The sequence below is a fragment of the Phalacrocorax aristotelis genome, chromosome 1 (assembly GCF_949628215.1).
Source record: "Phalacrocorax aristotelis chromosome 1, bGulAri2.1, whole genome shotgun sequence".
Taxonomy (NCBI): Eukaryota; Metazoa; Chordata; class Aves; order Suliformes; family Phalacrocoracidae; genus Phalacrocorax; species Phalacrocorax aristotelis.
The window spans coordinates 155516464-155544175 of record NC_134276.1 but is presented as its reverse complement, the minus strand read 5'-3'; the positions used below and the strand labels follow the sequence as shown (position 1 = coordinate 155544175).

Here is a 27712-nt window from a genome sequence, read left to right as displayed (position 1 = left end):
GTGGCTCCCGGCACCGCCACCATGCACACGATGCTTGGCATCAGGGCCGCAGGGACAGCCAGCCCTGATGCCCCAGCAGGCACAGCCACCACACCTGTCCCATGGCTTCCCACCGCAGGGAGAGCCCAGGTTGCGACAGCTCTCTGCCTTCCCCAGCCTCACATCTCACCTCTACGCACAGAAGTACCGTCCTTTGCCTCCTCCTCTCTTGGTCTGCTCAGCTCTTTCAGTCCTGCTCCACCATTAAGATTTCTTAATAATTTATTATATATATAAAATAACATATTCACAGTAAGATGCTGGTTATCCCAGTGGCAAAGGCCTGTAATGGATAAGAAAACACATAGCCTGCTCCCTTTATTCAGCGAAACATAGAGCTTAGGAGGAACGCATGTCTGTGTGAAAGTAAAATAAATCAGAACATGGTTAGAACAGGAAAACTGCAACCACATGTGCTGGAAAGATTTTCATTTTGGTTAATTAAAAGAACCCTAATAAATAATGACATGACATCCAGCTTAGTTATTTACATCAGTAATAAAGAGTCAAGACACTCATTGTAAACAGGCCAGTACATACTGAAGAACTCAATTTGACAGAATTTCGATTTCCTTCACAAGCAACACCTTGTTGCATGGCTTTTCTCACATCAGTGCATGCTCCTGGTGTGGAGTCAGGTGCAGACCCCTGGCTAGCAGGGACAGACCAAGCCCTGGAGACTTGGAGAAGAACAGAAGGATGCCTGGGGGCAAGGAGGGGTCCAAATCAGACCTGTCAGGTAGTTGTTTTACTGGGAAGGACAATGCTACAGGTGTTAAAGTGCAAAACCCAGGGAGTGGTCTTTTAACCACTCACTAGTCAGAGTGTATTGGGTTCTCTACAGGATTTCTGCAAGTCTCCAGCTGCAAGGTGGGCAGCAGTACTGAGTCCTGCTGACAAGCTAGTAAGAAAGAACCAGTCCTAATCTCTCTTTTCTTCAAAGCATGCACATTTATTTTGAATAACTTTTGAAAGTTTTCTCCAGGGGTTCTTCAAGTGGAGCAGCTCTCCCAAAGGAGATGACTCGTTCTTGTACATCTCCCGTCGTTTCTGTGCTTTGTTTGATGATTTCCCAGCCACTTCTGGCTCCCCATCCTCAGGTTTCCAGACATGCATTTAGTTACTCAAATAAGATTCTGCTGTTGACGAAATCTGTGATTTCTCTCTATTTTTAACGAACAGATTTTAGGTGTTATTTTATATGTTCAGCTATAATTGATACAAATAAAATGTAAAAATGGCAGACATTGAAAGACACATAATAAGCAATGTAAATGGCAAAACTCTTAAAGAAAAGCACCCTTTGTGAAATGAGGTTATAACACTAAATAAAAACTTCTCTGTACTCAGCAATTTAAAGTAAATCATGGCAATTAGGTGATTTAAGCAATGAACAAAGGAATCCAGCTGAATGCCATGTAATAGCCAAACTGAAAACACAAGTATCACAATAACATGTCTTATTATAGAACAGAACCATGTCTTGTTATAGAACCTTATTCTTGCTGCACATGTAATGTCAGTTCAGTGTAGCTGGCCCATCAGATTAAATCTGTCCTCATATATGAATGTGCTCTTATTTTCAGCAAGTGGAAAAACAGAACAGGTCCTGTGTGGGTGGAGATGGGGGAGAGAGAAAGGCCAGGAGGATCAGCTGAGGTTTTGGAAGAGTGGATTAGCTATCCGAAACAGTGCGGTGAAGTTGCATGTTTTGGCTTAGGTCCACCTAACAGCTTGCTGTCACTGAAAAGGGTTGGTTATACTTTGCTTTCTCCTGCACACTTCCTTGTGTCAGGTCTGGCACTCACTTCTCTTGATAGAAACCAATTTAACCAGCAAAACTAAATGTCCCCATTCTCCTGCTCCCACAAAAGCTAGTTAAAAATTAGTTATGAGAGAAGTGGACTGAGTGGCACTTGCAGGTGTTTGCAGCACACCTCTGCTATAATGTGGTTACTATTTTGATCTGCTCCAGGTGCTTCTTTTTCTACCTATAGCTATTACAATAATTTTCTGAAATATTCAAAAGCATTTGCTAAGAAAGAAGACTCCTAAACTCCTTAAACTTTTTGAGCTCAGGGCCATAGCAGTTTTCTGATTAGCTGGGGAGGTCTGGAGCTACATATGGCTCATTCCAACTGGGTATAGCTTTTACCCCACATAAGTACTTACACGCAAGTTAGAAATTAGAATAGCCTTTGCTGCCCTCACTCTTCTTTCTTTTCCAGATTGTTAGAAAATAGGACCATGAGCGTATTTGGGAGAGATGCAGCTACCATACGGGTAAATAAATTAAAACTACAGTAACAGCAGTGGTTTGGGATATTGTAATGAGTGCTTAAACTTGGGCACAAGTCCCCAGAATATCTGCCAAGACCTCAAAAATACTGAGTTGTGTTTACAAACAATGCCACTTCTTTAATTAAAAGCTCTTTTCTATTTATTTGCCTTCGGCTTCATAAGTTGTTAGACAATACCTGAATTTCACTTTCAAACCATTCCCAGCACCCCCAGGAATAAGGAAATCACATACTTGAAAAACTGACTGAGATGGCCCCCTAATTGCTCAGATTTCCCACTCCTGACATTCAAAGCCCCTGACTGCCTCAGGACCCACAATGTAAGCAGCGCTGCACTCGCACACAGTTTCTCCTCTGCTGAGCCAAGTGCAGTGGCCCTTCCATCCCCAGCGGTGCCCAGGGCCACCTCGGGGCTCCCAGGCGAGGCTTCAGTGGCATGCTGCCTGGGAGCTACTTTTGTCATAGAATTTATAAGCTTCACCTGAAAAAAACCCTCTCAAAAACCTGAGGTTTCAGTTTCACAGAAGGATTTTGATGTTCCTGTCTTTCAAGGTAGCATCAAAATGCCTTTTTTTTTTTCTTCCTACCTAGTTTAGATTTCCCTATGAAGGCACTGGGGGCAGGGGTGGGGCAGGGGGAAACCCCACACAAGTGAAAGAGTAACAGAGGGCTGGGAGCGGTGCTAAACCTGCTGGGTGGCCAAAGTTCTCCAACCCCGACTTAGAGACCTCATATGGCTGCAGTCCACCTGTGCTTCAGCCTGGGCTTGTCACATATGTTTAAGAATAGCTGATTTATTTGTTTTCCTATTGCGTTCTGTTCCAAAAAAAATTATGAAGAACATTTGTGGCTGGGAGGAAGTAGAAAATGGCCCTTTGGGAGGTGCAAGAATCCCACAGAAACCCTGACTCATCAAACCCAGTTTCAGTTTGTTTGGCTGCCTGTCTCCTCCCATCCCTTTTTGTTTTTTTTTAAACCTCTGAAAAGTTCCGTCCGTCCCCTGATTATGTCTCTCAGGTTACTTTCTCTACCCATTCACCTTCTTTCCCCTTTATCTGCAAGGCTTTCTTAATCTTCCCCCCCCTCCCCCCCTTTTTTTTTTTTTTCTTTCCCCAGTTTCGTACTCCCCATCAACGTCATCGTTCCTGCCACCTCCTGTAACCCCCCCTAGAAAAAGGCCACAGGCCACAAAGGGAAAGAGGCAGGGAAAAGACAAAGCATGATGGAACAAAAGGGAAATGAGAACATCTTCTCAGGGGAAACCCTTTAAGGAATCAGATTGTCTTTTTGTTTGAGATTTCTCTTGGGGCGGGGGGGGGGGGGGGGAAATGTGTTTTTTTTTCTATTACAGCATTTCACTGAAATCCTGATAAAATGAAATTTACATGTACACCTGTACATTGTCTTCTTTTTCTTCCCCTCTCCATTTTTCTTCCTTTCTTTTTCCTGTCTAAAAAGCACTGTGTGGTGCCCTGTGCAGAAATATATAAGCCACTATCTCATTTTCCCCAGAGCTCATCATGGCCATAACACATATGAGCATCTCAAATTTGTAGCTGGCAAATTGCTGCCACAACCAAATGATTTAAAAGAATCTCAGAGAGCACATGACACATTTCATGGCCCTTCCGCTGCTTGGAGCGGAAACCTTCTCCTCCCTCTGAACAGCCAGCCCTGGGAGATCGGGAGAGCTTTAAAACAACATTAACAATTAGTTTTGAAACGAATGTGAGAAATTACGGGTAACTGGCATGGACTTACCTGTGCACAGCGGAATATTATTTTGGTATGGAAACGAGGACTACCAAACAGAGGTATTACTGCTGGGTACCCAAACCATCAGCAAAGGGATGCCGGGTTTTAGGTACCAATGCCCTCAGAATTAACTTGCAGGAGCAACCCCCCCACGCAAAGCCGGTACCCCTGGCAGGCCAGGCTCAGCAGCCAGCAGCTGGCACTGTTGCTCCACGGGCGAAGCGACAGGCAGCGCCAGCCGGGGACGCAGCAGCAGCAGCAGCAGCAGGAGGCGGTTACGTGCAAGCCCACAGACAAGTCTTCTGAGCATCACTTGCAGACACACTTGTGACGACGGACGTTGCCCGCGCGCGAGCACGCCCATGCAAAATACACGCTCCGTGCGGACACGACACGAGAAAGGAAAAAGATTTCTATCGTGCGTGCACGTACCACCCTCACTTCGACCCTGCAACTGCGAATCACGAGGCACGTAGAAAACGGAGCGAGGCGCTGCAAGAGATGGGAGATTCCAACTGATTCGCAGCGCGTCACAAAGCAGCACATGACAAAACCCTTCACAAAACCAACAACATAGTTCAAAAGTCACTTTAAGAGTATCTAGAAAATAGAAACTTTCTTCCAAATGAGAGAGACCCTCCTCTCCGTCAGGGGTTTGCTGTTTGCAGCACAGCCTGCAGTAGCGAGTGTTGGTGTAGAAGAGCGAGGCAAGGCCAGAAGAGGGGATATCACAACGGAAAGGCAGCCCTGCGGAATTTGCTGATACAAAGGAAAAAGCGCTTGCTGTCTTTTCCCATCGCAGTGCCCTTCAGTATCTCACAAACCTTGTAAAAGTCACAGCACAGCAAAAGGTAAAGTGAAATCCTGTGACTTTACAACTACTGTTTATTTTTCAGAAATTGATGAAGTTCAAACAACTTACAGTTGTGCAGCAGGGGCAGGGAGAGTCTCACTGGGGAAAAAAAATACACCACCCCCCCATGCTTTTCATGGATTTTAGTACATGTCTTGGCAAAAATGTAAGTGAGGGAGAGTGGGAAAGAATTAAATAAGAACAAGTTAAATTTTGAAAAATCAAAAGATAAGCAATTGGAAACATCTGGGAGGTGAGAAGGAAGGAATTAAACAACAAAAAAAAACCAACACAAACAAACACAAAACCCCCAAAACAAACCCACATTTCAGAACATCACATGGAGAATTTTATCCATCTCCAAGAACAGGAGAATGAAAGCTTGTCTGAAGGAAGAGTACATGTCTGAGCTCTGCCTGTGCTCCCTGCTTGGCACCGGAGCTATTTTGTCACGAAGGGCTGCTCTGTAATCAAGGTAATGACTGACCTTAAGCACATGCAAGCCAGAAAGGCAAAGAAAATCCTGGGCTAAATAAATTAAATGGTTATGGGTGAGAGATTCTTACTCAAGGTCTTTCTGCTGGTCACTGGTTTGAGGAGGTAAAAAAGACCTCATGCTAGGAAAAAAAAAATAAAGAAGAAGAAAATACTGAGAAACAGCAAAGAGGCATTCAAAGAAATTAATTCTGGGGTTCAGAAAAGAAAATTGGCCAAGGAGCTAGAGCAGAAGTTTCCCTGTGCCTTAAAAAAAAACAAACCCAAGAACAAGAGACAGCTTTGTCTAATAGTGTGCCACAAGAAAAACATGGCGGCAGCAGCAGCAGCAAAATCCTTCCCTGCTGTGATTGCAGCAACAGCAATTCCAGAACACATCGGGAGGTGTGTATACATTGCATTTGGTTTAGTAGCCTCAAAAATAACCAATTAGCTCCTTTACATTGAGGAAATGATACATTTCTTAGACTGGGGAGAAAGAAGAGGCAGTTTAGCAATGCATTATTACATCTGCCTGTTGCAATGATCCTCACCAGGGAGGACCATCCCTTTGGGAGCTGCACCTGAGTTTTTCTACCAGTTATTGGCACAGCCTCAAAGATAATTTTGCCAAAGAGCTGTCTTTCTGTGAGCACATTCCCTCAGAGCAAACCTACCACCAACTGCATAATATTTACCAAGGAAAATCTTTGTAAATCCTAAAAGAAAATAGGATGATATTAGTGATCCCCTTTTAATCTCCCTTCAATATTTATTGAATATTTATGTATGTAGTTACATACATTCGCTTTAGTCCCGGCAGTATATAAGCATGCAGATAACGGGGATACAGTGTTGTCTTTTTTAGTTTTACCCCATGCTAAGGCCTGAAACTATTGTCCAAGGGGAGGTGGTATAGGACTGAGAAAATCAATGCACAGTATTGAGAAATCAGCAACTAATTTCTGCATATCTGTGTCATACAGCAGGGTCTCACTACACTGCCTAAGTCATTAATGTCTTACATATTCTGTGTATTCACATACAGAATCCAAATTACAAAGTTTAAATTACTTTTGATTATGGTCTGGGGTCTCTGTGTGCAGAGACAGAGGCCATATAAAACCCACCAAAGCAAGTCAGGCAGACAGCATCAGTTTTGCACCAGTTATGCTCATTTGACTTTTGGAAGCCCCACTACCCTCACAGGAATTCCCACTACCCTCACAGGAATTCCCACACAGCGACTAAGAGCTGAACGTTGCCTGTATCCAGTAAAGTTGAGAGTCTCTTTCACAACCGAAACGAGACAAGACACCTTCAATCTCACTGCTGCCTCTGTCCTTCATGAAATCACTTTTGAGGAAGCTGCAGCAACAGCAGAAAAATGACATGCCTCTAGGTACATGGGAATCTGGATCTTAAAAATATCACCACTAGACGTCCCCTTAGCTCCAGCCAATCAAGCAGAGGTGCTTCTGTAGCCCTGACAGCTTCTTCCAGCCACCCTATGCAATACCAGCAGCCAAGGCAGAGCAGCACAGGCATATGAATGGAAGTGGCAGGAGCAAAGACTCTCCAGGGACTCTACCTACAGCTTCGTGGATTTCTAGACCGTGTTAGCTGCACAAACGATTTATGTGCTACAGTCACACCCTGTGTTTGCCAAGCAGAGACATACCTTAAGCATTAGCGCTTGGCTGAGAAGAATGAGTCCATTCAGGCATGGTAGCAGCCTGCCTTCACCATCTCAGCTTCCCAGGGAAAGCCACTGAGGTGGATCTGCACCAATCCTGATCCTGGCAGGTCTGGAAATTTCCTCTGATACCCTAATTAAGAAGTCAAGGTTCAGCTGGCATAAAGCAAAGCAGCTGTCGAGGGAGTGATGCCAGTCTACGCTCTCTGTGAATGGCCCTTACCTTTCAGAAGAGAAAATCTTACATTCCCCACATCCTGCCTGTGACATGAGGTTAGATAAAATATGTTTAGGAGGCATGACCTGGCCTGTGGCCCAGCTGTCTGACCACAGTAACCACACTCTTTCTTTATAAACAAGACACTGCTCCTTCTGGGTATCTGTGATTTGCTAATTCAGCTTTATTCAGCTCACTAGAATGATTTTTTTTTTTTAAATGAATTTTCCAAAATCAAAGCAATGGCTGTGGAATGCTGTCCACAGCTGCTTTTCCTCTAGCTTTGGTGAAACGTGGACAAATCGGCTGTTGCACAGCCACTTGAGGTGGGTTGTTTAGGTACTTGAAAAGGTGTTAACCGGTTCTCAAGGAGACTTGTCTGTTTGGGAGCTGAGTTCATCTTCTGAGATTGACACTCACTTGCACCTTATATCACAGCTCACAAGAATGACAATACCATCATCACTTAGGCATTTCAAGCTGGAACAGAAGGAGCAGTGGAGAGCCTAAGTATATTTTGCTCTGGCAGTGTCAGGAGAATAGAGAAAATTACCCCAGAGAGGATTTTTTTTCTGGTCTCCAGTTAAAACAACCACCGTTAAACTCCTTCCTATTAATTTCCCCCCTCATTAACATAAGTGCAATATTCTCCCTACCAATGGGGAATATTGTGAATAACTCATCATGCTAATTACCTGGAGACAATTATAAATATCACATTAATAACCACCACAAGATTGCCTGCTGCCTTGCTGCGCTCAGGTGTTTCATTGTTGACTCTGGTACACATCTGTGGTTGCTCGCCCTAACCTGAACGAGGTTGCAGAATTACTGCTGTTCCTGGTCCTGCCGGATGGCAGATCGCAAGCGGATGTTAAGAAAACACAATCTCCTTGTAATAAATCCGCTTATATTTCTTTCATGGTATTCAAGTATTGCCACTCAAATACTAGCAGCCAGGACACCCTTAGGTGCTTTAAAACTATACTATAGCACAAGAGTGGAGTTTTCTGTCTTCCAGTCAAGCCCCTGCTCAGCCCAAAAGGCTTGTAAGTCACTTTCCAAGGCATGAGTTGACCTTCTTGTCTTCTGTGCTGTCTCAGAAATACTAACACTCTCTTAAATCAGGCAGAGCATACATAAAGTACACCCCACAGGTGTTTTGGTAGGTTAGGGCAAGGAATAATAGCCTTTAAATCACAGGAAGGGAGATTCAGGCAAAGCGTGAGGGCCTGGTTTCCAGCAGTAGGGATGATGACGCAGTGGAGCGAAGTACCTGGGGACAGTGTGGGACCTCGAACCTTGGACGTCCTTGATGACAGGTCATGAAAGCAGCCCCAAGAGATGTTTGCCTGCAGTTGATTCTCCTTCTGAACATGCCCCCCAGCCCCATCACCTGTGGTACCACAACTCCATAGCAGGAGCAGTCTCACCCCGGTAATTTAAACTGAGATACATTCTCTCTGGGGACTGTGACAACAGAAGTTGCAGGAGATGCAGGAACCCTGCCTCTTTCAGACCTCAGCTGGGGTTATTTTACGAGGACAAATTTCCAATCAAAAAGGGGGCAGAGCTAACCCATTTCTCTGCCAACTCCACCCTCCATAAGTAGATGCCAATCTTTCTTTGGACTTTGTTCCTGAATTAGAAAGGTAACCAGCAGGCATGAGATAAGAAACTGGACACATCAAAATAGTCAAACAAAACCTGAAGGACTTTGGTAATAAACACACATGGAGTGAAAACATTTTCACCTGGATTCCTTACTTCAGCGTGTAGGAAGACCTACAGCAGGAATTTTTGTTTAGTAGAATAAAATACAATGTTGAGATCTTTATAGCAGTCTCTAGCTACTCTTTCTGGGTTTTTTTTTGTCCCACACACAGACCACAAGCTCACAGAGTTGTCACCTTCTGGGCACCACACAAAACAGGACAAGTGCAGGAACGCCCTGGGTGGTAACGTAATACAGAGATAAGGGAAGAAGAACACTAGTGAACAAATGCAAATGCACTTTGATGATCAGAAAAATCCTGGCTGGCTTCCTAGAAAAGCTGTGGCAGCCCCTGAACCAAACAGAGCTCCTGGAGCAGAGAGCAGTGTAGTGTTAGCCAAAACACGTTGCCTAAATAAATCAAATAATAACTTCATCTATATGACAAAGCAAAAGACTTGCAGAGAAGTATAATTAAAAGATTCAGTTTAAGAGCAACGTGCACTCATGCCACGGTAAAAGACTATTTAAATAAACTCTACTTAAAAATGTTTAGCTGGTCTAGCGTATTAGTTAATGTATACAGCAATGCTGTGCCAGCACAACAAGGCCTGTTTAGAGTATAGGAATCAACCCAGCTACATCCCCTCACCAAAATATCTCCCCGGGCAAAAGTTGGATGGGAGATGCAGCGGTGCTGGCGGAAACGGGCTCTGCTGCCTTAGCCTGTGCCACTTGAAGGTGGCACAGCTTTGCGGGCCAAATGGGTCCCCAGCACGGTGCCGGCGGCAGCAGGGCTGCTGTCCCTTGTGAAATATGTGCACGCACAGCCATTTACACTGGTTTCCTTCAATGGACTTAAACTCATTCCTAAATCAGTCTGTAACCATGGCCTCCTCTGCATTCACTGATAAACTGAATACAGTGAGTATCGGATCTGTCCTTCCTCTCCCTCTTTCTATCACATCCATGCACACAGAGACGTACCAAAAATATATGCAATTCTGTGTTTGTTCGGTGTAATTTCTTAGGTTTCACTTTCCAGCAGATGCTCTTTGCAGCTGCTAGCTCTTCTTCAGCTTTAAAAATGCCCTTTCACTCTGGTCAGTCCAGGAAGGCTTTTCCTCCAGCTAAGCAGATGAACTGAATTTTCACACTGCAAAACATTCACAGTTGTAGCACTAACACACAGGGGAAATGGAGGCTCACCTGGGAAGTCTTTCAGCTCTCAGTGCCAGAGGGTAACTCTGCTTGGACCCATAGAAGGAATTATTTTTTTCTTTGAACGTTTCTCTCTCCTACCACTTTGATGCCAGGCCGCTATCGCTACTCAAGTATGCAAATCTGAGCGAGGCATGAAAAGAAGTGTTAAAAACCATCTTGGGAACAAAGGTACTGTTTGTATAAACTCTTGCATCCTTCTCCCACTTTCCAACTAAAGGCTGCCCTAGCATCTGGTAGGATGAGGCTCTCCTGGTGAGGTGGGAGCGGAAACACAACAGCTTATCATTACACACCGTCTTCAGTGTTTTGCTGAGTTAGGAAGGGACAGGACACCAAGCACATTCCCAGGCACCCTGCCAAACTGGGGCCCAAAGAGTAAGCAGAAAGTCATGTGCAGGATGCAGAAGTATCTTTAAAAAAAAAGCCCAAAAGGCACCAGATGGTCAATGAAATGATCCAGAACAGGGGAATGTGAATGAACATTTCAAGTTCTGCTTTAACACCTTATTAAACATATAAGGATCTGTGTCTTAGGAGTGGGCTACATTCTGGGAAAGCCACATCAGGCTGAGATTTTGCAAATAATCCTTCTCCTCTGGAGTCACCGGTAAAGCTACCACCTCAGCGCCTCAGTTTTTCGCCCCTTCCAGTGCTACAGTTAGGCATAATCACCCCAATCATTTTAATCATTGATTAAATTCACTTTCAATAACGTTAAACAGTAAATTACCACAAGCAGGTTTTGCTCATTTGCTTTTTAACTACAGCCTCATATAACACAGTGTGCAAACTCTAACGAAAGGCATTCGTACACCAGCGCGGGTCGATACCATAGTTTAACAGAGAGCAGCTTTGTAAAGGGAGAACAAGGCTACTGCAGTGTGCTTTAGGACTCTTACTTCCTATGGGCAGCTCCGGATCTCTGTTCTGCGTTACTGAACGGCTGCTGTTCGTTCTCCCGCCGGGGTGGTCCAGTGGGATGGGCCATCGTGGGACAATTCAGAGGGGACGCGCCACATGCAAAGTCCCTCCACTGATCCAACTGCTTCACGTGAACAATGCTGGCAAAATCATCCACATGTATCACAAAACTGGGGAAGTCATACGGCATCATTAGGTTTCATGTCGTTTGGTTCAAAGATGGAGTGGGCAAGAAAAGGGCTCTGCTTTCCAGAGAAACAAGCTCTGTTATAGCCAAGAGGCAGCCGCAGCCATTACAAAAGCTGTGTCCCTTCGTCAGGGGATTGCAGAAGAGCTTTTGGCTATCATGGGGCCTTCTCATCTGGGGGGACACGGAAGAAGCCACCCTCCCATACAAGCTAATGTTCCAGTGATTTTCATCTGGCCTCAACAGTCTCTTAGCTACTTAATAGAAATACATCTAAGGTCAGAAATTTCCATGCTCCCATCCTTGCGTTTCTCTACAGAGAAGCACGAACTTTTTCATTAAGACGTCACAAGCTAAAATCTTGAGAGCAGCTATAAGAGACCACAACATTGATATACTAGGAAGGAGCCTGGGTATAGTGAGACACAGCAGAGACTGCCTGGGGATCACTCTGCAAAACCAGGTCCAGAATACCTGGGTCAAGGGAAATCTATTCTTCTTCACCTTTCTGGAAAGGAACCACAGTTTGTCAAGCTTTGTCCAGGCGTTATTTTCTACAAGTCTAAACACCATATCACAAACTTTTTTGAGGATGTGTGAAAATGGTGTATTAATTTCAGCCTGCTTAACCAAGCTAAAATATCTCAAAAGTCAATTATTAAAAAAAAAAAAATCCACCTTCATGCTGAAATAAGAGTCCTGGCACTTGCACTAGTTTACTGGAAACCTGCTTAGGCACACAGCTGTAATTAAAAGGGTGTAGCTCTTGTTTACACAAGCCTGGAGAGATAGCCTTGCCTAGGAATGGTGATGGGGACAGGGGGCTGATGGCCAGCCCAGGGAAAACCTGGCCATATGACTGGAGAGTATTTTTTGTGCTTTCTTTTTCTTCTGTGCTAGCTGTCCATCCTATCTGGTGACCACGCTGCCTCCCTAAGCACACGTGAAGAGCAAACCATGCTTCCAGCCGGTCTTTTGTGCACTGCGGCTTCACTGCCTCACAACAGCCTCAATCAACCTCCTCTTATCTTTCTTCTCCCTCCCTTGAAAAAGCAAGTAAAACCCCCAAGCCTCTTCAAAGCCAGTTACCACGCAGAAACCCCAAGCAGAAACCCCAACAGGAACATTGCCGCAAACTAGATTATTTAGAATCTCAGGAGAAAGAAACACAAATGCATACCCAGTGATTACTCTATCCTTTTAGTTTCTCTTTTCTTACTTTTTTGTTTTGGCACAAGAAATAGCTAGTATGTGACTGTAAGGTCAGGGCATCTCTAGTTACAGCAGCATCTAAGAAGTGTTGTTCTAGTAAAACAACACCATGTACAAGCCACACTATATAAAAAGCGAAGGAGGCACAGGGCACGGGATACAAAGCACTCCAGACACAGAGGTGTCCACGCTAGCCTTAAATGATGATACCCCAGCTACAGTACCTGCCCAGAAAGCAGGATGTTAGCCCATGCTAAACTCAGCACTGCCATGGTAAAACAAGGAGGCATAGCTGAAAGAGGTAACCCCACTGCTGCGGCTGCCGAGCTCATGTAGCCCAGGTGCCTCCACAGAGCTGGTCCCTCCTGCTGTGTTGCAGGGGGCTTGCTCACCTGATAGACCTCTAGTTTGGGCAGATGATGTGAAGAGCACTACGCAGCACTGCCGACACCAGCCACAGTGCAGGGGGAGAGTGAGTAGGATGTCATTACCCAAAAGTCTGGGAGGCGACTGCTCCACCAGGTCCTCAACACAGCGTTCCTGCCAGTGCAACAAAAAAAGCAGCTGCTTTGGGTTTTGTAGGTGTCTGTAGAAGATTTCCCATCCTAGGAGTGTCCCTTTCTCCTCTTTTCTGTTTGGTTTGAATCCTCAAACTACTGATTTTCACCCGGTTTCAAAGAAGCAGCAAAAAAATCAGCATAGGTTCATTAAATGTAGCGGAGACTTTGCAGAAAGTTCATACGCCTTCCACTTAGCTGGCCAGAGCTTCGCCTTTCTATCAAAGTGCCTGAAAACAACTCGTCTGCTTTCCTGTTTCATTAGGAGGCTCTTGCACAGCTCTAGCACTGATACTGCAGCAAGGACCTTTGAAGCTGCTGCTTGGCATGTGTTTTCTCTTTATTTTCTAATAAAAAAAGAATCATATGCACTAAGTTTTCTAAAAAGCAATTGTACCGGCACTCAGCCACAGGGGAAAAAAACTGTAAAAGCCCCTGATGCTTTCTGTTGACATTAAATTCAGACAGCTTTGTTTATAAGTGGGACTGACCTCTTATTTAATTAACTTTTTAAAGGAATAAAATCTGGGAAAGTTTATTAGTCCACTGTGGCAAATACATTCTCTGAGCAACAAACAGGCCTCTGATCACTTTAGTTACAATCAGACATTTCAGAAGTGGTTGAGTAGATGTTTTCCAGTTTTCAGTTAGGGGAGAGCTGATCATGGTTTACACACTGGATCCTGTTCCTGTTAAAATTAACACCTAAATCCCCACCAATATCACTAGGAGGAAGAGCAAAAACAAGTGCTCAAAACAATGTGCTACTATCAAAAAATCTCAGTTTTTTTCACAAATGTAACCAGCTTAGACCCTCCCTGGCCCCACTAATCACATTTCCATAGCACCACCACAGTAACAAGGTGTGAGAGTTTACCAAAACCGCTCAGAAAATCCCAATTTGCCTTTTTATTTTAACTCAAGTTTCTAATTAAATATGCATAAAAGACCAGAAGGTGTTGTATAAAGGTATAACCAAATGACAGCTGTCTTCATCAGATCCCATTTGCATTCCTAGAAGTGATGGGAAACACTTAATAGCAACTTTTTCCCAGGAGAAACACTTGAGTTGCTGCAGGTTCCCAGCCCCAGGGAAGGTCTGGCTGGTGAGAAGCAGGATGAGCCCTGGCAGCCGCAGGGATTACGGTGCTGGAGGAGAACACGAAGGAGAATGTTTAATTCCTTTTTGCAACAGATTTCAGCAAGGGCTCAAACTTCTGTCTGCTACATTGCACCCACATGCTCTCCTCTCATGATTAAGGTAATTGCCATTTGTTTTCTCATTTTTCTTCTCACTTTCTAAATCTTTAAACATTGGTCAAGAGGGGAGCAGCCCCAGCCAGCAAGCTCGCAGAGGCAGGGGCTTCAGGTCTACATCCAGGTCCACCCAAGCTGTGACTTGAAGCCAGTTGCCCCTTCACCTCCCTCCCCACCAGACACGGCTTTATCTCCTGAAATCCCCCCTCCTCAGGTTTCTTCCTACCATTGTTTATAGAACTCTCCTTTTGCTTTGATGAAGAATGAAAACCAGACGTGCCAATCCTGACTTTTTCATGAGGGAATCTTCCATCACCATTTCCTGCCAACCCCAACGGCTGCCTTATTAACACATTTGTATTTCAGGGGTACAGACTGCCTTAACAATAGCGGAAATTTAGATAGGAAGTGAGGAGCAAAGGCACAACATGCAACACAGCAAGGATCTAGATAAGGAGAAAATTGGGACTATCAATATTTGTACAAATGTGTTTCTATAGTAAGTACGATAAGTTCTGCAGAACAGGGTATTTCCAAAAATGAAATTGCCCTGGAAGGAACAACAAATGAAAGAAGTGAACAAAGGAGAAGGAGACAAAATGAAGAGATTTCTAAAAGAAAGGGATCATTAAAAATACAATGATGGGGCAGGTAATAGTGAATTTCAATACCAGCCAGCAATAAACTCCATGTAACAGGATCCCTGAACACAGCCCAGCTCTGAGGGAGGTTTCAGCTCTACTTTCCAGGCCTATCTCTTCGACCTTGTCTCTGTCACATAAATGAACATATGTTTTTAAGTTTGTTTCTAAAATAACCAGACTGAAGCAGAAATACTGCACTGCCCACACTAGTCTCCCCCTTCCTTCCTCAGGGGAAAGAGCAGAGAAAAACCATGCGTGTTAATCACATTAGATGAAGTGCTACAACGACACGGATTTATACAAAACAGAGCCGGAAAAAAAGGTCTGTTGGGTCCCAGCTGCAGGCGAACAATGAGCTGTGAGACCAGGCAGTGATGGAGTGCCAAGGCTCACTCACCCCCAGCCTTGCTGGCTCCCCGAGGCATGAATCAGCCCCACAAGCGTGCAAGAGATCACCAGGCATGTTGCAGGGAGGTGTCTACCTTCTGCAATCTGCAGGGCTGAGGAGGGGCACCGAGAGCATCCTATAAACAGACTGGGCAGGAGGGGCAAGGTGTTGCTGCCCCAGCCTTTGCTGTCCTTTCACAGACAGAGGTAAACCATGTCCAATGGACTCTTGGTACCAAGGAGATGCTTTTGTCCTTCAGAGGATGCTACAGGAGACCGAGAGCTGCCCTGACAGGCTCCTTTCTAGGATCCTGGAGTTTTAATCACAGTAACAACTGCAAAGGAATTTAGAAGTAGAGAGACATGTGCGGATCTGGCAAGGAACAAGCATAAGCAGGGAATAAAGAGTGGACTTTAATCAACTGCTTCCTGGAGAGACAGGAGACAGTTAAACGAGCATGCACGCTTTTTATTTTGATTGATCCCAACAAAAGTAATTTCTGTTTCGAAATCATAACGTGAAGGAAAATATCACAACAAAGTTATCTACTCTAAAAAGCTGTTCCTTACCTTAACTTATTCCACATTGAGTGGACACTGTAACCTCTTATTTCATTTCCAAGTTTATATTCCAGGTACCAAGGGGTACTTACTTATTTTATTTCCAAGTTTATATCCCAAGGCATAGGTTTGCACCTTACAAAGATAAGTAGAGCACAGGGCTCTGGCAGTCTCCAGTCTTTTATTCCCACTCTGTCTCCCGGCCCATGCTACAAGAAACTCAAGGCAAATCCTATGCCCAGCATCAATGTTTTCCTGTAGTTCCTCTGCATATTTCTCATATTGCTGCAAGTACATCATTACCTACGAAAGCCAACTGTGACTGACTACATCTACATCCACTTGTCTCCTTTCTACCCTAAACACTGGGCCCTGCAGAGCCTTTTCCTTTCACAGGGCTGCTTGTTCCTCGACAATCCAGGCTGAATGCTTTCTATTAAAAAAACAAAGTTTTACATCCATGTGTATGATAAGCAGAACAATATACCTGAAATGGCAGCTTAGTTTTCCATAAAAGCCAATTTTCAAGATATTCAGACATATGGACTATCTAATAATTATTATTGCACTCATAAAGTATTTTCTCATTTCTCAGTTTGGAGACTTGATAGTTTTCAGGAAGGCCCATCTGAAAGAGAAATCATCAGATTGGTAGGAGATCCCAAACCCTCCTGTCTAGAATGTCAGTTACTGAGGCAACAAGTAAGATTTAAAATACTTCTGTAAAGGAAAGAAGCTAGGAAAAATTATTTTCCACTTTGGAGCATTTTATTTGTTGTCTGTCCACAACATTACTGTGCATAACTAGATGAATTGCTGTCAGAGTACAGGGGGAGCATCAGCAAAGCATACGTAGCTATATTTTTTAAATTATTAAGAAGTTCAGGATCTAGCACTTCAAATGTGCTTTGACAACAATAGAAAAAAATTACTTTTCAAAACTTTAGAAAGCTCAAATTGGTAATGTCTCTTTAACTGTTTTTAAAACATTTAGTAAAAGTTTTATGGTACAATCCTACCCTAGGGCCACCATTAATCCCTTATGGCTATGAGACATACCAAGTAGCCTATGGAAGCTGGAAGAGAACGTTTTGTCCTTTGTTTCCCACCTTTTCTTTTTTTTTTTTTTACTGTTTACTGAACTAATTACAGAAGATTTAATAAATCATCCCAGAAAAAAGAGGTTGCTGCAAGCTCCCCTTTCTTGTTAGGACAGGCAGCCCCATGACTTATTCTGGGTTCTAGCCCGCGCTCTGCCCTGACTGTTCTTCCAGTCTTATTGCAAATGGGGAATTGTTCATCTGCCTCCATTTCCTAATCCCAAATTGGATCGCTACCATTTGATTTGCAGAGATGCTGCACAATGCCTCGGAGAGAGGAGGTTTAACATCATGGTGCCTCATTGCACATGATGACATGAGGCATGGGAAAGTGGTAGGGTAGAAGAACAGGCCTTTTATAAAAGGCAGCCATTTGGGCATAAGTTTGAATAAATCTGACAATGAGGTTCAAATGGGCAAGGTGGTATGGAAGGCAAGTGTTAGGCTGGTAGAGCTTGGCAGAATATGGTAAGCGTGTTTCACAATACATCAGGAGATTTTCCAATCTGCCAATGTACATGTGAACATCAAAAATTCAGTGGCAATGTAGGAAAAGTGGATGATGACAAAAGAAATGTTTTACCTCCACAGCAAAGCAGACAAAAAGGATGGCCATTGCAAATTGAGAGGGTACTGAGAGGGAAAAAACACCTGTGGTCAGCGTGCAGCACCTTAGTACTAAAAGTGGAATGAAGAGTCAAACACAGAGGTACATCCTGCCAGCCCTGATAAAACCTCTGTTCGTAAAGCACAGACACTCAAGTGGGACTTCATGTCCTTTGGCAGCACTGCTTTGCCCCCACCAGCCCTGCTCTGCTCCCTGGCTACCAAGATGCTCCCCTTCCAGCATGCCAGCTCCAGGAAAATGTCTAACGCTTGCAAAAATGAGTTTATCTGGCCTTCTATAGCACTCTGGCACACTTTAAAAGCATGCAGGTAGGCTGAAATGCATCAGTGGGATGCTTTAAAGCCTGCTCTTCTAAATTCCCTGTTCCTGTGTACAGAGAGCATTGCCCACTAGCAGGTGGCACAAGCAAAACCCATAATAACTTCTGTTTTCAAAGCAACCACAGGAAATACCTGCAAGCAAAGAAACCAGCAGGCTGTTGGACTTTACCTGCGGGACTCTCTTTACAAGCTAATAGTTTCCTCCTCCTAACATTGGCTCTGGCCCAAGTAAGATGTATTTCCAAGGAAAAGCCTCCCCGGTAGGGACTAGAAGCTGGAAGTGGTGCGATCAGTGGGGACTGGCCATTTTAGGACCCTCATCTCCAAGCCTGTGTTGCTTTCACCCTTCTGAACAGTGCAAGATAGCTGAAAGAAGCTGCAAGTGCCTGTTCCCTGCTATTTTATCTCAAGACCATTTGCTAGGTGCTGTGGAAAACAAAAAGCTGTGCGTTTTGCACGCTACCCCAACCCCAACTGCAAGAAGGTGCTGGTGCTGCTCTGTTGCAATTAGTCAGAGGTGTGTGCTTGTTGCTGGAGGCAAGGAAAGAAACAATGTGTTAGCGAGGCTCTTAAAGATGGTAACACAGAAAAAGGCTGGTTATGCAGCGCAAGGAAGCAAAATGATGGCTTATCAGAGCTGAACTAAGATGACCTCCTGGGTAGCCCTGAGGTGGGCCCAAGGGAGCCCTGTGAGGTTACGTGTCAGGTGAACATGAGAGACGGCTGAAAGAGTGGTGGTATACTGAGGTAAGGTAAGCTTGGCCAAGCTCAGTATTAAAAGGAGATGAGAAATCTCACATTTTTGGAACATGCTGAGATCTGGTGGTGCTTCTTCCTCTGTCTCAAGAGTCTGATTTGAAGTAAGGGACTCGCACAGGGGCACGGCCCTCTCAGTGAGTCACTCACACCAAATCAGGAGGAAAAGAACCCAAACAACCATCAAACCCCAAAAACACCTAGTTGCATCTTCCTGTGGTGGCTATCCCTATTTTGTGTGAGGAAAAGAGCTGACACGGAGGGAGCCACCAGTGTCAGTGGTGTCTTGCAAGTCCCCCTTACATTTGTAAGGGATAGGGGCTGTGAATGTATAGCCACCTCTTCTTGGGCTGCCCCTTCTGCCACCGCTTATTCAGAGCTGGGCACAATGCATGGGGTTTTCCACAAGCATCAGGTGGATGGCATACTGGAAATCACCAAGACAGAGCTTAGATTTGCCGGATGCCGAAGGAAAGGGCTTTATATTGGACAGGATCAAATAACAGGCCAGACTAAATGAGGTGAGATATGAGGACACTTACTCAGGGCCAAAGGTTAATGCCTCCCCAAATGACAAGGGTCAGTATCTGAGAAATCCAGAGGCCGCCATGCAGCTACTGACCTTTGCCTGGGTATCTGAGAGACAGTGCTAACAAGCTCCAGGCTTGTGCATGTGCCATACCAGAGACAGTCTGGAGCAGAAACTGAGATACTGTTGCTAGAGGAAAGTGATAACATCAGTAAACAGATTGGGGGAAAAAATAAGCCGTTTTCAGGCTTGATTCATTGCAAGCTCTGCTAACACTGAACTCAAGCATGAGGACAGTGTCCAAAAGATGTCAGGATCATGAGACAGTGCCTGTGTAAATGACACTGATGAAGGACTAGAGGATGACTTCTCTAAAGGATTAGGAGGATTACCTTTTCAAACAGAGTATCTCTTTCCTTCTCCCAACAGCTCCTGATCCTCCAATGGAGCTCCTGGTCCACCACAGGGCATTTCAGCCCATCAGTAGCACTCCCTAAAGACTAACAGAACCACTCAGCACCTGAAATGGGCCCCAGTGGGAAAAAGGGCACATTTTAGGGGCTGTACTGCTGGTGCTGGCTGCCCTCCTGTTGTGTCATAGGAAACACGGTGGCAGTGTCTCAACAGCCCAGCTCATTTTGGCTCTCATGTTGTCAGATTTTGCTGCTTCTTCTCTCCCTTGGCTGCGGAGACAGCAAGGTCTCCCATGTGGCTGCTGGCTCTGGTACAGCACACACCACAGACGCGTTTGGCTACTATAATCCAAACAAGAAGGGGGGTTAAACTGCTGAGCAGACGCTCACTATTTGTACAACCATCCGCCCTGGCAGAGCACCCTACGGCACCCCACTGCACCTGGCGCAAGGGCTGCAGCAGCATGCGTTCGAGGTGGCACAGCAGCCCTGGGCTCTGTGCCTGCTCCCAGGCATCAGGGGGACAGGGATGGACCAGGACGGCCATCACTGGGCCAGCCCTTAGGGAAGCCCCTGTGCCTTGCCGTGGTGCGAGCGCAGCTCCGTGGCTGCTGGAAGTGGTGGGAGGATAATCCGGAGCAGCTGCTGGCATTCCTTCTGTACCCTAGGAGTGATCAAAGCCCAGCAGTGGCCTGACTTTTCCAGTGTTACTAGGAGCAATGGAACAGTGTCAAAGACACCTAGGAATTTCCCTTTTATCGCAGCTGTAGCCACAGAGCATTTATGTGAACCAGAAGGGATAAGTGACCCAGCCGTCAAGTATTTTCCTAATTCTCACTGCAGGTGCAAGTGGTAGGCACATTTTTCTCCCTATTCTCATGTTCTCCTTAAGGATCCAGCAGAAGTGCTGTACCAGTGCTGGAAAAATGGGGGCAGATGAGGCCTTTGGAGGTCAGGTACTGCTTTGTGGATCTTGCAGCAAAGAGTTTCACTAAAAGTTCACATATATATTATACCCCCATTACCACCAAGCTGTAAGTCAGATACAATCTGAAAGCAAACTTTGGGCCTTCAAAGAAGGACTTACCAAGAGAAGCCCTTAGCAGACATAAAAATTGTTTAAATAAATAGAAGCATGTCCCTTAAGTGTTTCATTGTTTGTAGTTTACATGCACCAGTGGGAGCCAGGGGAAAAGTGTTGCATAGAAACTGCTAAGAAGGACTATTATATCGCACTTCACAACAAAGCCCAGGCTGTTATCCTGGCTGTGATCAGCCACATTGTGCAACAAACATGATCAAAGGGAAAAGATGAGGAACTCTTCCATATCAGAAACCCCTGGGCTACTAAGGGAGGTAATCACGCAGGCAATATAAGGTACCACTCATCTCACTGGGTGCCCTTGAGAGCTACACCATGACATACGTGATGATTATTGGAATCTGAGAATCAAGAGTAAGAAGACGGTACAACATTTTTTTTCCAGGGAATAAGTGTTGTGCAGCTCAGTTTATACCATTTGTTTCCACACTGAAAAGAGCAGCAAGAAAAAAACCTCATTCATTCATAGTCCCCCTACAAAACACTACACAGACCTTATTTCTTAGAGTTAAAAAGCAAAACGAAGTTTTACTTGATATGTATTATTTTATCATATTTAATCGTAAAAAAGGAAAAGATATATTAGTCATGACACATGCTACCAAAACCTCTAAACTAAATAGTTGAAAATATTTATTATAAATAGATATTCCGCATGCACAATGGACACATGCTAGTTTATGTGCGTTATTAAAGGACTAGTCTGAAAATATGCAGACTTTAAGACCATGTTTTAAGAAATTTTAACCAAAAACACATGCAGGGTATGCATTCTAGCAGATAATTACACATAGAGTAGAGAGTGGCTCATACAGAAAATAGAAACAATGTAGCAAAGTGCACATTTTATCTAATAAATATATGTATTATAAAAGTATTTCCTATTTTCCTTTTTGAAAAAGCTATTTTTTAGGCATTACAGGTCACCTGCCTCTACAATCGCACTAATCTAATCTACGATGTGTAAACACACACAGATTTACAAGATTGAGGAGAATACTATTTTTAACATCTTCCCTTGTCCAAAACAACAGCTTGCTTTTAAAAAAAAACCAACAAAAAAACCAAAAAAAACCAAACAAAAACAAAACCACAAAAAAGGGAGCAACCCACAAATCTCAGAGAAAACATGAAGCCTAGAAGATGACAAGGGCAGTCCTTCCCAATCAACAACTCCTTCTCATTCCCATCTTTTACTTTCCAAGAACCGGGCATGCAGTATTTAAAGGCCTCACACATTTTCTCCTGTTCCCAGGATAGCCAGCAATCTGAGACAAAATGAGTAAAAGGGTGACCTCTTTACTTCAAAAGGTTGCTGACAAGTTTTGTTCAGGTAAGGAGGCCGTTAAGCACTTTCTTTACCTGAGAATTCCGCAGGTTTTGACAGTAAGAAACTCGATCTACTTTTCCTGTAAAAACTTATATCTAATTTCTCTTTATATTTTTAACCTATTTTGTTTGTGTGTGTATACAGGGGGGGAAAAAAACACATTTGAGTATGAAAGGCTGCTTTTCAAACGCCTACTCTTTACTTGTCTGAGATGACTAATGTGGCTATAAAACTCTATGCCATTGACCCAGTAATTGTGAACCTACCTTAGCTGCTTTTGAAGGTGTTTTCGTGTGCTTTACAAGTTTTGCTAGAGACAGCGAACTTGTGTTGATAGGATGGTAATTCTCATTACTTGCTAGTAAGGCCAGGCTGAAACCTCATTGTTTTTGTTTCCTAGAGAAAGAACTGAGATCACATCTGCATTTTATAAAAGCTCCTGAATAGTTGCTGATCAACAACAACCAGCAGCCAAAGCTTTGCGTCTAGAAACTTGCATTGTTTTGCAGTTGCAGTTTGCTAGATACCATGTCCTCGTAAAAAGTCTGGTTAAGTCATTTGAGCTCTGAAACCAAGAACTGTACTCCCCTGAACAGCTAGCAGAAACTGTTACCAACAAGAATTATATGCAACAGCCTCCGAGCTGCATTATTCGGCTTCCTTTGTTCTTTAAAGGATATTCATCGTCAGCTCAAAACCCGCTAGTATTTCTAGGCTTCTATGAAATAAGGCTATTTCAAGTTAGTAACTCAGATGTAAATGGGGAAAAAAATGAATTTTCCTGTCTGTTTGCTGGGGTTTAATATAAAATCTGCAAAGTTATTAAAACAGTAGGGTAGGGAGCGAGAGCTGCTATGGGAATTCAAAAGTCGCATGTGTAAAAAGCGTTCATGCTATTTGCTGTCAGTTAAGGCACAGGAGTGGGGGGAAGGACTTGTAAAACCCTCTGCCTCACTCCAATTTCTCTGACAAGCACATTTGCTTTATTTTATAAGGACCAGTCGAGCAGTGAATCTAGAAGAGAGGTGACTTTTGCCTGTGACCACACCGCTGTCTGTTGCCCTGACCCTGCCGAATGCCAGGGTCTCGTGCCTGTAGCAAAGCAGGGGTGCCTGAGGCTGCCTGGCTTGCCTCGCCTGGTGACCGACTGCTTTGCCCAGCTGTTCCTAGAAGCAGGAGTTCTTCTCCTGCCCAAGCTCCCTTTTCTGTGAATTATGGCAAATCCGTCAAGCGTTCTTTCCCAGTTGTTGTTGAGGGCTATCGTGTATCAGCCTGGCGTAGTCCTGCCAGAGAGACTCCTTACACTTGCTTACTTGCCCAGGACAGGGACTGCAGGCACAGTCGTGCTTTGCTTAGCTCGGGACCACACGCAGCTCTGGGCATGCACTGCTCTGATGCCAGAGCACATGAGCAAGCTGGATGTGCTCCGAGTCTGAAGCAAATGAGTGAGCTGTGCCATAAAACCCCCCTCAAGATGCTGGATTGTCCCCTGCAAATTGCTGGATTAGGAGGAATTATGGAAAAGTGGGTTCTGGGGTGGATTTGGAGTGTGGGAGCTTGGGGGTAGGAATTAACCACTTGGGAGCGGGGCCTCTTCATGGGATACTAGTACGGGGCTGGAAATGGGGAGGTCTCTGAACGACCTCTGCCACATCAGACTCTTCTCTACTCACCCCATTTCCAGCTCTCTCCATGCTTCTGCTCCTCTGTTGGAAATACTGCAGAACGAGGGCTATAGCTCAGAGATGTGGCTGTCTGTTCCACATGCTGGCATCAACTTGTCCTACTACAAACACACAGTGTGCTCAGACATGGTTGGCATGGAGAGAGGAGGTAGGAGCTTCTCCTGTAGCAAGAAAGTGGTAGCCAGTTACATGGGAACAACAGGGAGGCATGGAGGAGGCCACTGGGTTCCCTTCCTCCTCATCATAGGTAAATACCTGCACCCACAGGTACCCACAGCTCACAATAACATGTGGACGGGGTCTAGCAGGTCTAGGCTACCCACAGTAAATGCAACCAGGCTGTGGTTTGCCCCAGCTCCCCCACCTCAGATGAGAACCCAGTCACCTTACAGCTAGTTCTTTGCATTGTGTTGTCCAGGTAAAGCACAGGCTGGCAGGGAAAGCTTCAGCCACACTCAGCCCTCCTCCCAAGGAGCATTTTACACCACAGCATGCTACCTTTGTCCTGCAGCATGTTCTGGCTATCTAGGAATTTCTGGGCAAGGATCAAATAGGCTTGTGCTTAGTTATGAGCTGCTTGGCACATTCCTACCAGTAAAAGTGGCAATTCTTCCATCTTTGCTGGAGACGCTTGCAGGTATCTAACCTGTAATGCTAAAAGGGTCTCTTGGTAGGATGTTCTCCAGGTAGGTCCCCAGCCTTAACAGCGCTAACCCTTTCCCCAAATGCAAACTAGCACACACCTATTGATTTCAAGAACCCTGCAAAGATAACTTATCACGGTGCATCCATTAACCCCTCTTGGAATTGCGTAATGTGCTAAACTACTACCAGGCATAGAAAGATAAGCGGGGTATTAGAGGAGATAAAATAATCTGCTGGGCAAAAGACATTGTTATGGCTGAGGAATAATGTTCTCCGAGGGCTTCATTTCACATTGATCTAGGAAGACATATATACTTCAAAATCAAATGGGCACAACTCAGCACGGACACCACTGCAGGACATGAAGTAGCTGGCTCAGGACAGGGCACATCTCCACAGAGTGATGTAAAGGCATAGCCCTGAGTGTTTCATGAGGGTCAGAAAGGACAGTAAGAGCCATGGGCTGAATTTCATAAAGGACATTTTATTTCATAAAATTGTCCCCTTTTGGGCTATCAGTGATAGGAAATACATTTTTTCCGCAGCGGAGCAGAACCAGACCATGAGGAACTTGAGCCCATTCACTGTAATCTGGGACTCATGCTGAGGCAGACGAACTATTCAGCAGTGTGCTGTCTGGGATTTTCTTCATTCCTTCCTTGCCCGGACAGCAGTGGTTTTCAACCTGTGGCCTGTAGCCTTTGGAAAGGAGAGGTGGAAACTGTCCCCGGAGGACACGCAGTGTCCTCGGTAACCCTGAATTTGTGGTTTTAACAAGAGGGCTTTACACCTCTGTGGGAAAACTTCCAAGATCTGTCACCCCAAAGCCTGGGGAGCCCGTGCTCTGCTACTGGGAGGGGGGAAGGTGGGAGGGCACGGCATACACCCCGCCAGGCAAGGGATGGACCCCTCCGCCGGCGGCTCCGGGCAGGGCGGCCCCGAGGGGCTCCCCCCGGTCCCGCGAGGTGCAGGAGGCCCACCGGCCCGCCTCGACGTTCAGATGAATCAGCCTTCGCCCTCCGCGCAGCTTCTGCCCAAGTAACCCCGCGAGGGTCGCAGCAGGGCTCGGAGGGGCCGGCGTGGGGGTCCGTGGGGGCCGGCACGGGGCAGTGCGGTGCGCGGGGGTCCGTGGGGCGGTGCGCGGGGGCTGCCGGTGGCCGCGGGGCCGCGGCGGGGCGGGGCGCGGGGCGGTGCGCGGCGGGGCGCGGTGCAGGGCTGCCACGGGCACACGTGGCTCAGCCCCCCAAAAAGGCAATCCCCGCCGGCGGGAGCGGGCAGTTCGTACCTCGGCCCCTGCGGAGGCGCCGTCGGTCGATCCGGTCGGTCGGTCGGTCGGTGGGTGGGTGGGTGCCGGTGCGCAGGGGCCGCGGTTGGCTGCGGAGCCGCGGCTCCCGCCCCTGCGGAGGCAGCCCCGGGCTCGGGGCGGCCCTACCTGCCGGCACTATGAACCTGACCGCCGAGAGCCACCGTGTCCCGCTGAACGACGGGAACAGCATCCCGCTGCTGGGGCTGGGCACCTACGCCGACCCCCAGAAAGTAAGTCCGGGGGTGCCGGGACGCCCCGCTCCGCCGCCGGGGACAGGTGGCGGCCGCCCTCGCTGCAGACCCCCCGAACCGGGGCTACCCGCCTATTTCCCGCTCCTTTCCCCGTGCAAAGTTAAAGCCCGAGCTCTCCCGTGAGCGGTGCGCGGCGCGCAAAGGAGGAAAAGATGGGGAAAAAGGAAAAAAACAAAACTCTCTCCCAGCTCCGCGCCGGGGGACGCACGGGAGGGCGGCCGGGGGGCGGCTCTGCCGCTGCCCCGGGGGCTGGGGGTCGGGGCGGTGCAACCCCCGGGGCCGCCGGCGGCACCGGGACGGGATGCGGGAGCCGGCGAGCGTCGGCCGCCCGGCAGGGCGGTGCGGAGCCCGCGGTCCCGAGGAGCGCGGAGCCGGGCGGGGGACGGTGCCGCCGGCCCCGCTGCCCCTCCTGCGCCGGGCGCTGATAAGATATGAGGGATTTCGGACCATCTTGCAGCTCGCCCCGGTACTTTCCAAGGAATGTTCCTGAAACAAAGACCCAAATTCCTGCATCCTGATTCCTGCGGCTCCCGCAGCTGAGCGCCAGCGCCCAAAACGCTCCCAAACATCCCGCATCCTTCGGTTTTGCGTGTCTCGGACGAGCACCCCATCCAGCTGCTGCTGGCTCGGCTCTGCCGAGGCTCTGGAAACACACCTGATGCTTCTTCCCTCTGCGCGCCTGGGAGCACAAAGGCGACTCGCTGGCTGCTGCCTTTCACTCTCCTAAACTGCCCGATCTTTCAGCAGTTCTTTTTTTTTGTTTGTTTGTTAGTTTGAAGAGTAGGAAAAGAGGTACTGTGGCCAGAACCCTTCTTGTGTAATACTATCAGGGTTGAGATGCAATGTTGTGTGTACGGCTCCACACACCGCAAGGTATTTAAAAATACCTTTTTAGAGAAAACTCTCGATTAAAGCTATTTAACAACCAGTAATTGTGCTATGGTATATTGATAACAGTGTTGAAGATCTTCAATAAACACTGCTGCAGGCAGTGCATGAGTGATGCAGAAAGGGTGTAAAAAAAAAAAAAAAAAAAAAAAAATCCACAGGGCTGCAGATCTCCCAGGTTAACAATGCTGGTTTACGTGGGAAGAATTAGTGGGAATCTGCAATTTCAGAGACTGGGCATGGTCCTCCACATCACTGGAGTTTCTGGAGATATTTTCAGCTAGTGCGTTCTTTGAATAATGGTTAGTGAAACAAAATAAGCTCTCTTAACAGGAATTTTAATGTAGCAAAGCAGAACATTACATAATTCAGTGACAAAATAGCTTGAGCAAACTTGAAGTGTCCCTTTCCAGACCTGTGTATGAAGCCCCCAACCCTCGGGTTGCAATTTTAACAGTAGTTTTAAGATGAGAAAAATGAGGCTGCCAGCAGAAGGGGTGCTCCTGCCTTGCTCTGAGCTTCCTGCCTGCAGCCCAGACGAGCCATGGCCCGATGCTGTGGCATTAGCCAGGCTCGGGCAGGGGGCTCAGAGCAGCAAGTAACCTGCTGGGGCTGAGATGGGACGCAAATGAGATTCCCCCTTTGGAGGCAGCTTCTTGGCAATGCTCCAACCCTGCTAAGAGTTCGTTCTGCAGAAGTTCGAATGTCCCAAAATCAGCAATGGCAACGGTCCTGATACTTCTTCCCCAGCCCTGCAAAAT

The 27712-nt window shown here is 46.2% G+C and overlaps 1 protein-coding gene and 1 long non-coding RNA gene across 2 annotated transcripts in view; one reads left to right on the top strand and one right to left on the bottom strand.

Moving 5' to 3' along the window:
* Positions 1-329: 329 nt before the first annotated feature.
* LOC142068242 (uncharacterized) lies at positions 330-25960 on the bottom strand. Its single transcript, XR_012664242.1, has 3 exons — positions 25792-25960; positions 23850-24022; positions 330-1204 (listed from the first exon to the last, which is right to left on the bottom strand). It is a non-coding gene; the product is annotated as an uncharacterized LOC142068242 (long non-coding RNA).
* The window catches only part of AKR1D1 (aldo-keto reductase family 1 member D1), a 34454-nt gene continuing 32691 nt past the window's right edge, over positions 25950-27712 (top strand). Inside the window, exon 1 of the mRNA XM_075117524.1 lies at positions 25950-26042. Coding sequence (XP_074973625.1) covers positions 25950-26042 — 93 coding nt within the window. The remainder of the gene's footprint in view (positions 26043-27712) is intronic.